Raw genomic sequence first — 15,622 nt, 5'->3', positions numbered from 1 at the left:
AAATGGCTGACCTTTATCCCATCATAACAAGGTTCATGTCCATTCTACTATTCTAATTCCATGTCCGACCCCATCTAACAGACAACACTGAACACTCATGATAACAGAGTTCAAATATGACAAACAACAGAGCAGCAAATAACTGAAGAACACAAACAACAACTTAAACACCAAAACACACACAGGAATGAGAAACAACACAACCTGAAAACAAGGAACCCATAATTACCCACAATCCTATGGCACAGCTACAATATGCGTCGTGTAGAGTATACAGTACATCATAATCATGGTCATAATAAATTCGATTTGGGCAAATTATTTGAATTTAATTGTGGGATTAAGGAGCGATCAAGCTCAAACAAAGTTATTGGTTAATGAGACACAGTTTAAGACGTACTAAAGACATTAAATACATTTACATATGATATCTTTATGTCCAAATGAGTCTATTTAAAAGTGAATGATGAGATAATTGAGGGTAAATTATTATCTTTCTAAAACGTAGAAATATACAGTAGATAAGCTTCAGGGTTGGAGACAATTCCAGTCAATTCAGGAAGTACACTGAAAGTCCAACTACAATTCTCTTCAATGCTTTTCAATGAGGACATTTTGGAATTTTGCTTACTTTATGAATTGACTGGAATTGAAATGAAATTGACCCCAACCCTGATCAGCTAAGATATACAGTACACCCATACTCGTACCTTTGTTCTGGATGTGTGTATGCACATAATTTCATACTTCTTATGAATCCAAAGTTAAATCTAGAATTGGCTTCCTATTTTGCAACAAAGCATCCTTCACTCATGCTGCCAAACATACCCTTGTAAAACTGACCATGCTACCAATCCTCGACTTTGGCGATGTCATTTACAAAATAGCCTCCAATACCCTACTCAACAAATTGGATGCAGTCTATCACAGTGCAATCTGTTTTGTCACCAAAGCCCCATATACTACCCACCATTGCGACCTGTACGCTCTCGTTGGCTGGCCCTCGCTTCATACTCGTCGCCAAACCCACTGGCTCCATGTCATCTACAAGACCCTGCTAGGTAAAGTCCCCCTTTATCTCAGCACGCTGGTCACCATAGCATCTCCCACCTGTAGCACACGCTCCAGCAGGTATATAACTCTCTAGTCACCCCCAAAACCAATTCTTTCTTTGGCCACCTCTCCTTCCAGTTCTCTGCTGCCAATGACTGGAACGAACTACAAAAATCTCTGAAACTGGAAACACTTATCTCCCTCACTAGCTTTAAGCAGCAACTGTCAGAGTAGCTCACAGATTACTGCACCTGTACATAGCCCACCTATAATTTAGCCCAAACAACTACCTCTTTCCCAACTGTATTTAATTAATTTATTTATTTTGCTCCGTTGCACCCCATTATTTTTATTTCTACTTTGCACATTCTTCCATTGCAAAACTACCATTCCAGTGTTTTACTTGCTATATTGTATTTACTTTGCCACCATGGCCTTTTTTGCCTTTACCTCCCTTCTCACCTCATTTGCTCACATCGTATATAGTCTTGTTTATACTGTATTATTGACTGTATGTTTGTTTTACTCCATGTGTAACTCTGTGTCGTTGTATCTGTCGAACTGCTTTGCTTTATCTTGGCCAGGTCGCAAATGTAAATGAGAACTTGGTTCTCAACTTGCCTACCTGGTTAAATAAAGGTGAAATAAATAAATAAAAAATGAATGTGCCAATAAGCACCTTGGCTTCACTCAAGGTTTCCCATGTCATTTTTCAAACGATGAATTAAACAGAAATAACCCTGGATGCTTCTCTTTTGAATCCCTCCCAACATTGCTTAGCATTAAGGTAATAGACTATAATAGGTGTTGGATGGCGTTATCCTTTCTGAAAACCTGCATTAAAGCAACGATTATCATACAGTACATGACCAGTGGTAGGTGGTCTGTGTAGGACTCCTCACCCTTGCATACATCAAGGAGTCCTAAATTCAGAAGGTTCAATGCAGCAGTCTTTTTCTCAATTTCCCCAATTACTTTTTGCAGAAGAACTGGTCATTAAGACACTTTTTCAGGGTGGACCATGACACTGTGTTATAAGCCCTCAAAGTTCAAGACAACTGGGAACTTGGGTAAAACGAACTACGAATGGTAAAAAAAGTTTGGAACTTTCATCAAACTCAGAATTTTACGGTGCCTTGCAAAAGTAATCATCCCCCTTGGTGTTTTTCCTATTTTGTTGTATTACAACCTGTAATTTAAATGGATTTCTATTTAGATTTCATGTGATGGACATACACAAAATAGTCCAAATTGGTGAAGTGAAATTTAAAAAAAAACTGAAGCGTGCTGCGTGCATATGTATTCACCCCCTTTGCTATGCAGCCTCTAAATAAGATCTGGTACAACCAATTACCTTCAAAAGTCACATATTTAGTTAAATAAAGTCCACCTGTGTGCAATCTAAGTGTCACATGAGCTCAGTATATATATATATATATATATATATATATATATATATATATATATATATATATATATGCCCCACACACAGTGGGGCAAAAAAGTATTTAGTCAGCCACAAATTGTGCAAGTTCTCCCACTTAAAAAGATGAGAGGAGTGTAATTTTCATCATAGGTACACTTCAACTATGACAAAAAAAAAATCCAGAAAATCACATTGTAGGATTTTTAATGAATTTATGTGCAAATTAAGTATTTGGTCTCCTACAAACAAGCAAGATTTCTGGCTCTCACAGACCTCTCACAGACCTGTAACTTCTTCTTTAAGAGGCTCCTCTGTCCCCCACTCGTTACCTGTATTAATGGCACCTGTTTGAACTTGTTATCAGTATAAAAGACACCTGTCCACAACCTCAAACAGTCACACTCCAAACTCCACTATGGCCAAGACCAAAGAGCTGTCAAAGGACACCAGGCTGGGAAGACTGAATCTGCAATAGGTAAGCAACTTGGTTTGAAGAAATCAACTGTGGGAGAAATTATTAGGAAATGGAAGACATACAAGACCACTGATAATCTCCCTCGATCTGGGGCTCCACGCAAGATCTCACCCGTGGGGTCAAAATGATCACAAGAACGGTGAGCAACAATCCCAGAACCACACGGGGGACCTAGTGAATGACCTGCAGAGAGCTGGGACCAAAGTAACAAAGCCTACCATCAGTAACACACTACGCCGCCAGGGACTCAAATCTTGCAGTGCCAGACGTGTCCCCATGCTTAAGCCAGTACATGTCCAGGCCCTTCTGAAGTTTGCTAGAGAGCATTTGGATGATCCAGAAGAAGATTGGGAGAATGGCATATGGTCAGATGAAACCAAAATATAACTTTTTGGTAAAAACTCAACTCGTCATGTTTGGAGGACAAAGAACGCTGAGTTGCATCCAAAGAACACCATACCCACTGTGAAGCATGGGGGTGGAAACATCATGATTTGGGGCTGTTTTTCTGCAAAGGGATCAGGCCGACTGATCCGTGTAAAGGAAAGAATAAATGGGGCCATGTATCGTGAGATTTTGAGTGGAAACCTCCTTCCATCAGCAAGGGCATTGAAGATGAAACGTGGCTGGGTCTTTCAGCATGACAATGATCCCAAACACACCGCCCGGGCAACGAAGGAGTAGGATTTTCAAGGTCCTGGAGTGGCCTAGCCAGTCTCCAGATCTCAAACCCATAGAAAATCTTGGGAGGGAGTTGAAAGTCCGTGTTGCCCAGCAACAGCCCCAAAACATCACTGCTCTAGAGGAGATCTGCATGGCGGAATGGGCCAAAATACCAGCAACAGTGTGTGAAAACCTTGTGAAGACTTACAGAAAACGTTTGACCTCTGTCATTGCCAACAAAGGGTATATAACAAAGTATTGAGAAAAACTTTTGTTATTGACCAAATACTTATTTTCCACCATAATTTGCAAATAAATTCATTAAAAATCCTACAATGTGATTTTCTGGATTTTATTTACCTCATTTTGTCTGCCATAGTTGAAGTGTACCTATGATGAAAATTACAAGCCTCTCATCTTTTTAAGTGGAAGAACTTGCACAATTGGTGGCTGACTAAATTATTTCTTTGCCCCACTGTGTGTGTGTGTGTGTATGTGTATATATATATATCCGTTCCAAAAGGTGCCAGAGTCTGCAACACCATTAAGCAAGGTCAGGGACAAACTTGTAGAGAAGTACAGATCAGGGTTGGATTATAAAGAAATATCCTAAACTATGAACATCCCACTGAGCACCATTAAATCCATTATTAAAACATGGAAAGAATATGGCACCACAACAAACCTGCCAAGAGAGGGCCACCCACCAAAACTCACGGACCAGGAAAGGATCCATTTTAGAATAAGGCTGTAACGCAACAAAATGTGGAAAAGTCAAGGGGTCTGAATACTTTCCGAATGCACCGTATACGGGCGGGGACTCACCTTCACAGACTGGTTGGGTGCCACTCCAGGAGCCATTGAGGAGGCAGGTCCTCTCAGCCGAGCCACTCAGGGAGAAGCCGGCTTCACAGGTGAACCTCAGCAGGCTCTTCAGCTGGAACTCGTCCCCCAACCTGGAGCCATGAGGTGGGATTCCAGGGTCACCACACTCCCCGGAACTACCGCCTAATGAAGGAGAGAGAAAATATCCAACACTCAAACGACCACCCATCACTCACTACAGAAGGTCCATAGGCAGTGCATATCAGTCATTCTAGCCTTGTTTTCTGAGATGGAAATAGTTTTTTCCACACTCCCTTTTAACTTCCATGAAAGGCTACCAAGGCTCTACCCAGAGTGCTTGCTTCCTACAGCTCTAGCTACAAAACTTGAAAAACCCACAGAAACCCCTAGTTTTTTCAGCTGGGGTTGACTTCCCTGAAACCTGTCACTCAGTGTTATTTCTGTCCATTGGAGAGCCTTCAGGTTTCCCTGCCTGGCAGTGTGCAACACCCAGAAAAAAAGGTGCCATCTTGAACCAAAAAGGGTTCTTAGGCTGTGTCCCCATAGGAGAACCCTATGAAGAACCTATTTTGGTTCCAGTTAGAACCCTTTTTGGTTCCAGGTAGAACTATTTGGAACAAAAAGGGTTCTACCGCAAACCAAAAGAAGTTCTTCAAAGGGTGTAGGACCCTGCTGATGGATATACCTGAGCAGTAGGGTTGTGGCCCGCTCCAGCGTCCGTCCTCCTGACAGTAGCGCGTGGCGTTCCCAATCAGTGCTCGGCCGTGGCTGCAGGTGTAATGGACCACGGCGCCGTTTGTGAACTTCCTACCTGACATAATAGCTTGGGGCGGTGTGCCAGGATCACCACAGGAAATAGCTGCAGGTGAAATGGAGAGAAAATGTTTAGAGGACAGTTGATAGAAATACTTTTTTATATCCATCATGTATCTAAAGAAAATATGATAAAAATGGTAGTATTGTCACATACACCAGATAGCTGTAGTGAAATGTGTTTTTTTACAGGGTCAGCCATAGTAGTACAGCACCCCTGGAGCAAATTAGGGCAAATCGACAGATTTTTCACCTTGTCGGCTCAGGTATTCGAAACAGCAATCTTTTGGTTACTGGCCCAACGCTCAAACTGTAATGCTACCTGCCGCCGAAGATATACTTCATTTTTTCTTGTGCCTTCAGTATTACTGTTACTGTCTGTTATTTTTATCAAGTATATGCCTTTTGAACCCAGCACCCAAACACTTGTTATTACTATAAACATTTGATTTGAACACCCCAATTTCTTATTCCATGCCTTCTCTGTTACCACTACTACTTCCACAACCCCTTTTCATCACTAACATTAACACTATATACAACATTTTCAGCACAGCCATAATGATTCTTTCTTTCTCACCACTATAAGAACAGTACATTTCACTTTTTTTTTTATCATTCTCCAACAGCGACTAACCACACCACTTGGGACCCAGATTCTACCTCTACCACTTTTTGTACCCTGAGCAAGACAATCCCAGCATATTACTCACAAAGGCACTTAGGAAGTGATCTGTCCCAGAGGCCGTTTGACTGACAGGTGAGAAGTGATGAGCCGAGCAGATAGAAGGCCCTCTTGCAGTGATACATCACACTGGTTCTGTAGTTGAAGCTCTCGGGGAAGCGCTGCTGCGGGTGACGAATGGCATTCTCCACGAAGCCTGGATCGGAGCAGTTTACCACTGCAAGATAAAACCGTCCGCATGCTTAAAGTCTGACAGTGAACCCAAGAGTGAGAAGAGAAGGGAAATCAATGGGAAAGCTTGAATAGCAGAATTTCTGTTCAAGTTCGGATTCATTTCAAAACAACCCATCCATGCTTTTTAAGATATACAGCTTCTCTCATGTACTGTAACTACAGATTTTCTACAGTCAATAGCATTTGACATACATTTACTCTAATAACAGTGTAGAAATGTCATACATGTGGGTTGATATGCAGTTTCTGTTCAGTTTAACTTGTCACAAAAATGTAGATTCCTTATTTACTTCAGTTGCACTTTAAACCAGCAGGGCAGGAAGCCCCAGAAACAATAATAAGCTGTACGTCTTGCCTCAGAGTTGGCTGAACATTGTTTTCAGCTATTGCCCTTCAACAAAAAACAGCCTAAAGTTAATGTCCAGGGGAAGCTAAACAGATCGCTTTCCCTCAGTGACAGCTGCCAATGCCTTGGCAGTCAATTAAACCCCTAGGGACAGAGAGGTTGGAAAAACCCCTCCAAAATTGATAATTGGCACCTGCTATTGGCATGTTCCTTGCCTTTAATAGACACCATTATTCAGGTAACCCTCTTGAAAAAAGGTGATTGTTGGAACCCTGGGTGTGGGTGTGCAGAGTGGCTTACAAAATAGCAGGGAGCACAGTGACGTACTGTAGGAATACTGCAGGCTGAGGTAGCAGGGAGCACACTGACATACTGTAGGAATACTGCAGGCTGAGGTAGCGGGGAGCACACTGACATACTGTAGGAATACTGCAGGCTGAGGTAGCGGGGAGCACACTGACATACTGTAGGAATACTGCAGGCTGAGGTAGCGGGGAGCACACTGACATACTGTAGAAATACTGCAGGCTGAGGTAGCGGGGAGCACACTGACATACTGTAGGAATACTGCAGGCTGAGGTAGCGGGGAGCACACTGACATACTGTAGGAATACTGCAGGCTGAGGTAGCAGGGAGCACACTGACATACTGTAGGAATACTGAACAGTCTGAGGGAGGGAGTGACTGACCATTGTTGTGGCAGGTGAGGGAGGCTATTTCTTTTTTGTTTAATATATACTTTTTTTTTTACCTTGTTTTCCCTTGCTTTTTCAGCATGGAGGACTATTCTAGTCATACAAATACAGTTGAAGTTTACATACACTTAGGATGGAGTCATTAAAACTCATTTTTCAACCACTCCACACATTTCTTGTTGACAAACTATAGTTTTGGCACGTTGGTTAGGACATCTACTTTCTGCATGACACAAGTATTTTTTCCAAAACATGCAGACCGGTACGCCATAGCCAATTAGAGCTACAGTAGGCCTTCATGCAAACAAGCCATGTGCCACCATTCACTTTGAAGTGGACTGTGTGTTCAGTGATGCCAATTTAGATGCAAGATTGAGCAACTTTTCAGACTACCCTGGCAACTTTTTTCTCAAACAGCACCTAGCAACAAATTGAGCTACTTTTAAAAAATGTATTTGGAACTTTTAGCAACTTTTGAAAAGTGACTCAAACGCTAAAACGCACGTATTTTCCTTCTAAATTACACAAAAACGATTTTCTCTGTCACACTCAGTCACAACACACGTGCCTGGCTGCAAAAGTGAATTGTGAGTGACGTCAGCAGAAGGCCAGCAGCAATTTCAGAAAATTGCAAATCATTGTTGGCTGACTGCAGCAGCAATAGTATCTGCCTCGACGAGACAAACCCAATGAATATAGTTGGTCACGAATGTTTGATCTTGAACATAACTTATAACATTAATCAACATGTCTCAATCAAAATTGTACAGAAAATAGTGGGAGTCTGTACCTGAACAAATGTCAAAATCATATTTTTTTTTGCCGAGATAAGCCAGTCAATTTGAGTAACGTTATTGTGGATTCAACGTAATGACGCAGTTTTACGTTATAACGCAGACATCACGTAATTTAACAACAAATCAACCTGCCTCAAGCAACTTACCCTGAAAATTAGTCGGCAACACTGTGTGTTTACAGGCAGTAGCAACAGCGCAACTTTAGAAATGAGAACGCATTCGGCAAAAGCCACAAAATACACCTGAATGGATTTATGCACGTTCTGTCACATTACATTTGGGAACTTTACAGTCATATTGATCAAACAACCATGAAAACGTGGGCTTTCCCTCCATCCGTTATGCACAGCAAGAAGATCAACAACTAATTCTAGGCAGAGCAAGATGAGCTCAAATGTAACGAAGGAACATTAGATAAACTCTCGAACTTTTCAGCTAGTTGCCCGTCAACAATTTCACTGATAACCAATGGGGAATTATATCCTACTGGTCCTTCTGCAGCTTGCCTGTCAATGCAATCTTTCTTGTCCCAACCAAGCAAGTTGACTAGCTACTTCCAGACACAAATGAGTGAACACCTCTCTGACCATTTTGCTCGTCGTAGCAGAGCTGGTTAGGCTGTTTACATGCTATGTAGAGCGTTCATGACTAACTACTACTTTTGTTTACCGACACTGCGCATATTCAGCGGGTGTTGCGAGTTCATAAATGCATCAGATACTCTGCGCTCTGTCACACTCAGACGAGAGTGAATTTGCGAAAGCAAGAGATATGTTAACTGCGCGACAGTCGTTCAAGTTCTTGCTAGTTAAGCAAATGACACCTGCATCTTTAGCTGTGTATAGTCACCGAAAAACGATAAGAGGGGGGAAAGTCAGTCACTCACCCACTCTTCCAATGATATTGCATGACATCCTCCTAGCAGCTAACTAACGTTTGGCTCCGTGTTTTTTTTTAGCTTGCTACGTAAATAGATACGCTAGTTTATCAGCCACGTTATGACTGACGTGATCATTGCCCTTCCTAGTTTAATTGTATTGACATTCCCAGTCAGTTACCCTCGTCATTTTTTGTCCAAAATATTGAGTCATTGAAACGGTGCATCCCGAATGGAGGCAGTAAAAAATGTACCAGGCCAGCTGTGATTTACAACCTGATAGCAATATTTTTTAGAATAACCATACATGTTTTGGTGAATTATATTAATCAAGCAGTGAACTGCATCCATCTATTCTGCCAACAATACCTTCGTGTACTTCAAGGAATGTTGAGTCATATATAACCTATTTTTAAAACCTCTCGTAAAGTTGCTTATGTAGTATAAACTGGTCATTTTTGACTGGTATTATGAATGTGTTGTTTCATATCTGCAAAGTAGTTCAAATGCTGTCAGTTCCACTTTAATACACAATGAGTAAAATATATTTGCTTTGTGAGCCATCGACATGCACAAACTATCTATACAAAATAAAGTATGCACTCTACCCACAAATGAAATGGATATACCTGAAATGCTTTGAATGTATTTGTTACTGTGTTTTACCTCTACAAACTGGAAGAGGGTTGCTCCACTGTCCAGTCATCCTGCACTGAGCTCTTGAGGCACCATGCAACTGATATCCTGTGCTGCAGGTGAAGTTGACCACATCATTCAAGTTGAACTCACTGCCATTAGTTCGACCATTTGCTGGGTTTCCAGGGTGACCACAGGTAATGGCTTTGAAAAAAGTAGAGGTAGCCAAGAGAGAGCAAAAATTGTTTTACACAATTATTGGTGATGGTGATTGGGTTGAGAATTAAGAATTCCTGTAAATCTCTGATCATTAAGAAATAATTGATGAAGGCAATAACAAAACTTAAGTTTATCCACTTACAAACACAAACAGGAGCTTGTCCGGACCATCTGTGGTCTTGTTGACAGATCCGAACTGATGTTCCAATAAGGCGAAAGCCAAGGTTGCATTGGTAGACAACAGTGTCACGATAACTGGAGCCACCTCCACTTATGTGACCATTGATGATTGGATCAGGGGAGTCACAGTGGCCAGCTAGAAGGGAGAATAAACCAGATACCTGCATCTTATTTTCAGTTCTTAGATGATACTTGAAATAGTTGAGACAGTGTGGATTGGCATGAACAAGTACATTTGAGATGCAAACTTGCTTCCTATTCCCTAACACACATATTTGAAATGGTCTCAGGACTGTAATAACCACTTGGCACTTTGAGATATGAAAACATTTCATCCTTTCCTCCCCTGATAATTCATGTCTTTGTGGTGAGAACTGCCTCGATAATTTTATCTGATCGATAATTTAATTCATAATAATGTTGGTGGTACAGTATATATCTTATTTTTTTACTGACATTTTGGAGTTGACTGCTGGGGTCAGATTAAATCTAATTATAGAATGGTTGCCTACCCTACATCAAATTTGGACACTGGTAATTGAAGTGAAATTACCTTAAAGAGGTTGACCTTCAAGAGTTTGAAGCGGATCAACTGTAACCTGAGGAATCTTAATGTGTTTCTGGCATAATGATTTGAAAACCATAAAGGTGTTCTACCCTATTTGGTGTTGGTCCAAGATCATAACATTGGGGGACATCCAGTTAGATACAATTTTGGAGCTCGTCCAGGATGAGAAGACAGAAATCTTAATCATAAAAAAAAACATTTCTACTGTACCAAGACATTTGGTTTCCACTCCGCTCCAGAGCCCGTTGACCCCACATTCCCTCACATGTGACCCCACCAGTGTGTATCCCGTATTACACATGAAGATCGCTGTGGCGCCAAATGTAGTCAGGGTTCCTATCTTGTTGCCATAGGGAGGAGAGGGGAGGTCCCCACACGAGATAACTGGAAGTGACACAGACAATCAAAGACTGAGTTATACTTGGTTGCACGCCACTGTGCCTGAGTGGAAACAAATTCCACAATAAGGACTGATTAGTGGAGCATTTTGATGTACAATGACTAGATATCCCTGAATGAAAGGCATGCAGAGAATTGTGTATTTCAGTGGAGGCTGTTGGAAGGAGCTATAGGTGGACGGGTTCATTGTAATGGCTGGAATATCAAACCCATCAAACATATGGAAACCACATTTGACTCCATTCCCTTGATTCCATTTCAGGCATTACAATGAGCCCATCTTTCCATTGCTCCTCCCACCAGCCTCCACTGGTGTATTTGTACTCAAACACTAAATGGGGAAGTGGCACGTCTTGTCTTACAGCAGCTGATTGACTCAGCCCTCACAAGTTACCTGTAAATGTTACAATACATTTAGATATCCAACTACCTTATGTAAACACACATTGCTGGCTGTTATGCTAACATTCATTATATATTGTCCTTTATGTTTTGTCAGACCATTCTAACAAATGCAACAGTATGCTTGTTTGTTTGTCATTGTGCATTCACCATCTTTAAATTCACATACAGTTTGGTTCACCACATAATAGAAAGGAGGCACTAAACATTACATTATGTAAGGACATTGGCTATTGATGAAAATGAGTACTCATGCAGCATATAGAGGATGGACATGAAGCTATCCTGCAAGCCCGAGGCTAGTACTTTTCTGACCGGACTATCAGAACATTTTCCCAACTAACCCACCAGCTAGTAAAATGCTTTCTTTTTAAGTTTCACATGACAGAGTTTGGACCCAGGCTAGTAAAAATAATGGTCTATTCTATTAGCCCAGCTGGCCAGTGCCCAAAATCCTTAGATTCCATCCCTGATGGAATGCATGTCTTCCCCGTAAGGAGGTACCCAGGGAATGGTCAGAAAACACACCAGGGACTCCTGGATGCACCCAATCAAAGCCGAGGCCAATGTGCCTTTGCATGTACACAATGGCATGTAAACACATTAAATATTAAGTCCCAGCTAATCAAAATATTTACATTCTCCCTCTGACCTCTAATTAGACAGAGGCTATTTTCCATGATTACTTCATCACCACTGCAGTTGTTTACACAACATGTTTAAGTAGAGGAAATAGGTAGAGCTGTGATCAAAACAAATAGCAAGTTTGGATACTTCCTTACGACTTTCCAGCTACTACACCAAATCCTGGGGATTATACATGTTACGGTCCAGAAATACACTGGGAGCCACAAAGAGGCACAGAGGATTTCAGATTTATTAACTGCCAGTCTGAATTACAGCCCCGGTCAGACAATGAAATTGCTCTCAGTAATTAGAAAAAGGTACTATTCATACTCGAAATGTCAAGTATCTTGCACTCCATTCTTACAAATTATAATATTTCCCGTGTAGCTCAGTTGATAGAGCATGGTGCTTACAAAGCCTTGGTTGTGGGTTTGATTCCCACTGGGGACCAGTATTCAAAAATATATATGAAAATGTATACACTCACTACTGTCAGTTGCTCTGGATAAGAACATCTGCTAAATTACTTAAATGTTATGTTCTATAACTCTAAGCACTGCAGCCTTGTGGTACATGCACAGTATGTATCTTACTCTTGCAGGTAGACCTCTCCTCAATTCCAGCCCAGGTTCCATTAGCTAAGCACTTGATTGTCCTCTGTCCTCCGAGGTAGAAGCCAGGAGTGCAGCTCAGCATTATCTGAGCTCCAAATTCATTCAGTGACCCCGAGATCAGCCGCCACACCATGTGTTCTGAGAGCACGCTCTCAATGTTAGGGCACTGGATCGCTGTGGGGGGAGCGAGAGAACAGGCCAGAGTTAATGGAATACCGTGACCCTGGCCTTCATTCTGAACACACTCAAAAATACAGACATGACAGAGAAAAAAAATCTCCATTTCCTTTACGTTCTCCAACTTTAGTGATTTGATATTCTAAGTCTTTTGATGTGTACATTATCGGTCTTTGTCCTACAGTATATACATAGTATTACATTCTATTAAATGCCAAAGCAAATTAGAAAGTATAATGAGCATAAAAATATTTGTTATATATATATATATATATATATATATATTCACATAAATCACACTCATTGTAGTATGAACATGTCATTTAAACAGTCATGTCCCAAAATGACTTAAATATGATTGCCGAGAGTGTTTCTGGTAATGCAGGCCTGAGGAGGCGGGGTTGCATCCTACCATTTCTTTTGTGTGAGTGCTTAACTGCAAAAATCTAGTCATTATTGCTCACCCGTTACCTGCTCCAAATTACTCTCTAAGGAGGATGTTAATGAGACATGCATTGACTGCAGTGGCTCAATGAGGCAGGCGATTTTAACATACCGTTGGCATAGAAACAAAGGGTTATTTTTCTCACGTAAACAAAGAGGTGGGTGTGCAGCATTGCTCCATGTCCCCTCCTCCAGACAGACTGCGCTCGTGGAGAAACTTGTCTCCATCCTGTACCCTTCATTGCACTCGTAGTTAACTTTGCTTCCTACTGTGTACTGGAAACCATGGAATGAACCATTGGCAGGAGACTGAGGGATTCCACAAGATATAGCTGCCAATGGAAAGATATGAAAATATAAAAAATTATACTCTCATCAAACGATAATTTCTCACCCTGCAACTGTATATTCAAATCAGAATTTCATCTTCCAAAGCAACAGGAACATCTACAAAAGCAACAAAGCAACATATTTCGAGAACAATTGAAGCTAGTAGATCTCTTCAAAGTTCCAAAAGCAGTGGGACCAATTAGGCTGTTTTCTTGTCCACTTTGATCACAACCTTACGTTTAAGTTGGATTAGTGGAGCAGGTTGAGAGCTTCAAGTTCCTTGGTGTCCACATCACCAACAAACTAACATGGTCCAAGCACACCAAGTAGTACATACAGCCAAGTACATAACAGGGGCCAAGCTTCATGCCATCCAGGACCTCTACACCAGGCAGTGTCAGAGGATGGCTCTAAAAATTGGCAAAGACTCCAGCCACCTTAGTTATAGACTATTCTGTCTGCTACCGTATGGCAAGCGGTACCGGAGTGCCAAGTCTAGGTCCAAGAGGCTTCTATAAACAGCTTCTACCCCCACGATATAAGACTCCAGAACATCTAATCAAATGGCTACCCAGACTATCTGCACCCCCCCCCCCCTTTACACCACTGCTGTTCTCTGTTGTTATTGTCTATGCATAGTTACTTTAATAACTCAACTAACCGGTGCCCCCGCACATTGACTTTGTACCGGTACCCCCCCCCCCTGTGTATAGTCTCGCTATTGTTATTTTACTGCTGCTCTTTAATTATGTGTTACTTTTATTTCTTATTCTTACTCTTATTTTTTGTTAAATTTTATTGTTGGTTAGGGGCTCATAAGTATGCATTTCACTGTAAGGTCTACTACACCTGTTGTATTCAGAGCATGTGACTAATAACATTTGTTTTCATTTGATGAAACAGAGAAGCCAGAATCCTCCACTGCCTCTCCATGACCTTAAGAACAGCTGAATGAATTACTCTCAGCACTTACAGAAATTATGGCACATAATTAGTAGACACTATGGACACTTCTCATCACAGGAGTGTTCTGTGTTCTGTCTATAGTGGCCTTGTGTCTCAAATGGGAGGGATAAGGAGGAAGCAAGCAAAGTATGTACCTATGCTGTTAGTATGTACCAACTATTAGAGTACAATGGAAACCAGAAATTTACCGTTGAAGATTGTGGCATTCACTTGCTTAAACCCACGCTTACCGTTCGAATACCATGTTTAAGAATACAGTGCAAATGGAACAGACGATCTCATCATATCAAATGATAATTTCCTATCAGGTTTAGTGAGGATAACAAACAGCTATCTTGTTTTGTTCACTAGTTACCCACCTGTAGTTTACCACAAATGAGTGGACACAGTTTCCTTTGTACCTTAAAAATAGATAATTGTCTTGCATGCTCTATCGCAAACAGGCATTAAAGATAAAACCCCCAGAAGTAATTAGCTCCATCTTAGACTCTATTCCTTTATGCAAATATACACCTCATTACAGCAATGGGCTGTCACACTAGTGAACACAATGCAGAAAGGGTCAGTTACATCACTGTCAATGATTATATATTTCTGAATAAAGTTTGTGAAAAGACTTCTTAGAATCTATTCATTAAGATATTTTCTATGATATTAAGAAATATTCATGAATTGTAGCCTGCTATGTTGAAGACCAAGGAGAAAAATAAATAGACAATGAATCACAATTCCACAAATACATGTCAACATTGTGACAAGAGGGAGCCCAATCACATTTGCAAGACTTTCACCAGACATTAAAGTGAATCCTCCTCGAGTCTGTAAATGCCATTCGCCATTCTGCATTACCTTGACATAGTGGAGCTGGGGTATCCCAATGATACAGTCCATTCGAATGTAACCGGCAGGTGGAATTTCTGGGCCCCACTAGTCTGTAGCCAGCATAACAATAGTACTGCAGATTGCTTCCTGGGATCTCTCTTGTTCGGTTAAGCACCCCTCCATTTCCAGGTGGGTCGTTAATGCTACAATAAGGAGCTAAATTGAAAAGAAAGGAGCAATTTAAGTGTTTTGTATACCATTCCTCCTTATAAAAGATTAACGATATACACTAGATATACATTAGCACTTCATATTACATTATATTAGT

General features: G+C 41.0%; 1 protein-coding gene across 1 annotated transcript in view; it reads right to left on the bottom strand.

Moving 5' to 3' along the window:
- The window catches only part of LOC124039049 (CUB and sushi domain-containing protein 1-like), a 180,886-nt gene that overhangs the window by 16,701 nt on the left and 148,563 nt on the right, over positions 1-15,622 (bottom strand). The window contains exons 47-55 of the mRNA XM_046354929.1: positions 15,322-15,510; positions 13,323-13,508; positions 12,535-12,729; positions 10,724-10,897; positions 9,908-10,081; positions 9,577-9,750; positions 5,990-6,178; positions 5,149-5,322; positions 4,443-4,625 (exon numbers count right to left, since the gene is read on the bottom strand). Coding sequence (XP_046210885.1) covers positions 4,443-4,625; positions 5,149-5,322; positions 5,990-6,178; positions 9,577-9,750; positions 9,908-10,081; positions 10,724-10,897; positions 12,535-12,729; positions 13,323-13,508; positions 15,322-15,510 — 1,638 coding nt within the window. The remainder of the gene's footprint in view (positions 1-4,442; positions 4,626-5,148; positions 5,323-5,989; positions 6,179-9,576; positions 9,751-9,907; positions 10,082-10,723; positions 10,898-12,534; positions 12,730-13,322; positions 13,509-15,321; positions 15,511-15,622) is intronic.

The sequence above is a fragment of the Oncorhynchus gorbuscha genome, linkage group LG07, assembly GCF_021184085.1.
Source record: "Oncorhynchus gorbuscha isolate QuinsamMale2020 ecotype Even-year linkage group LG07, OgorEven_v1.0, whole genome shotgun sequence".
Classification (NCBI taxonomy): domain Eukaryota; kingdom Metazoa; phylum Chordata; class Actinopteri; order Salmoniformes; family Salmonidae; genus Oncorhynchus; species Oncorhynchus gorbuscha.
This window is presented reverse-complemented; position numbering and strand designations above follow the sequence as displayed.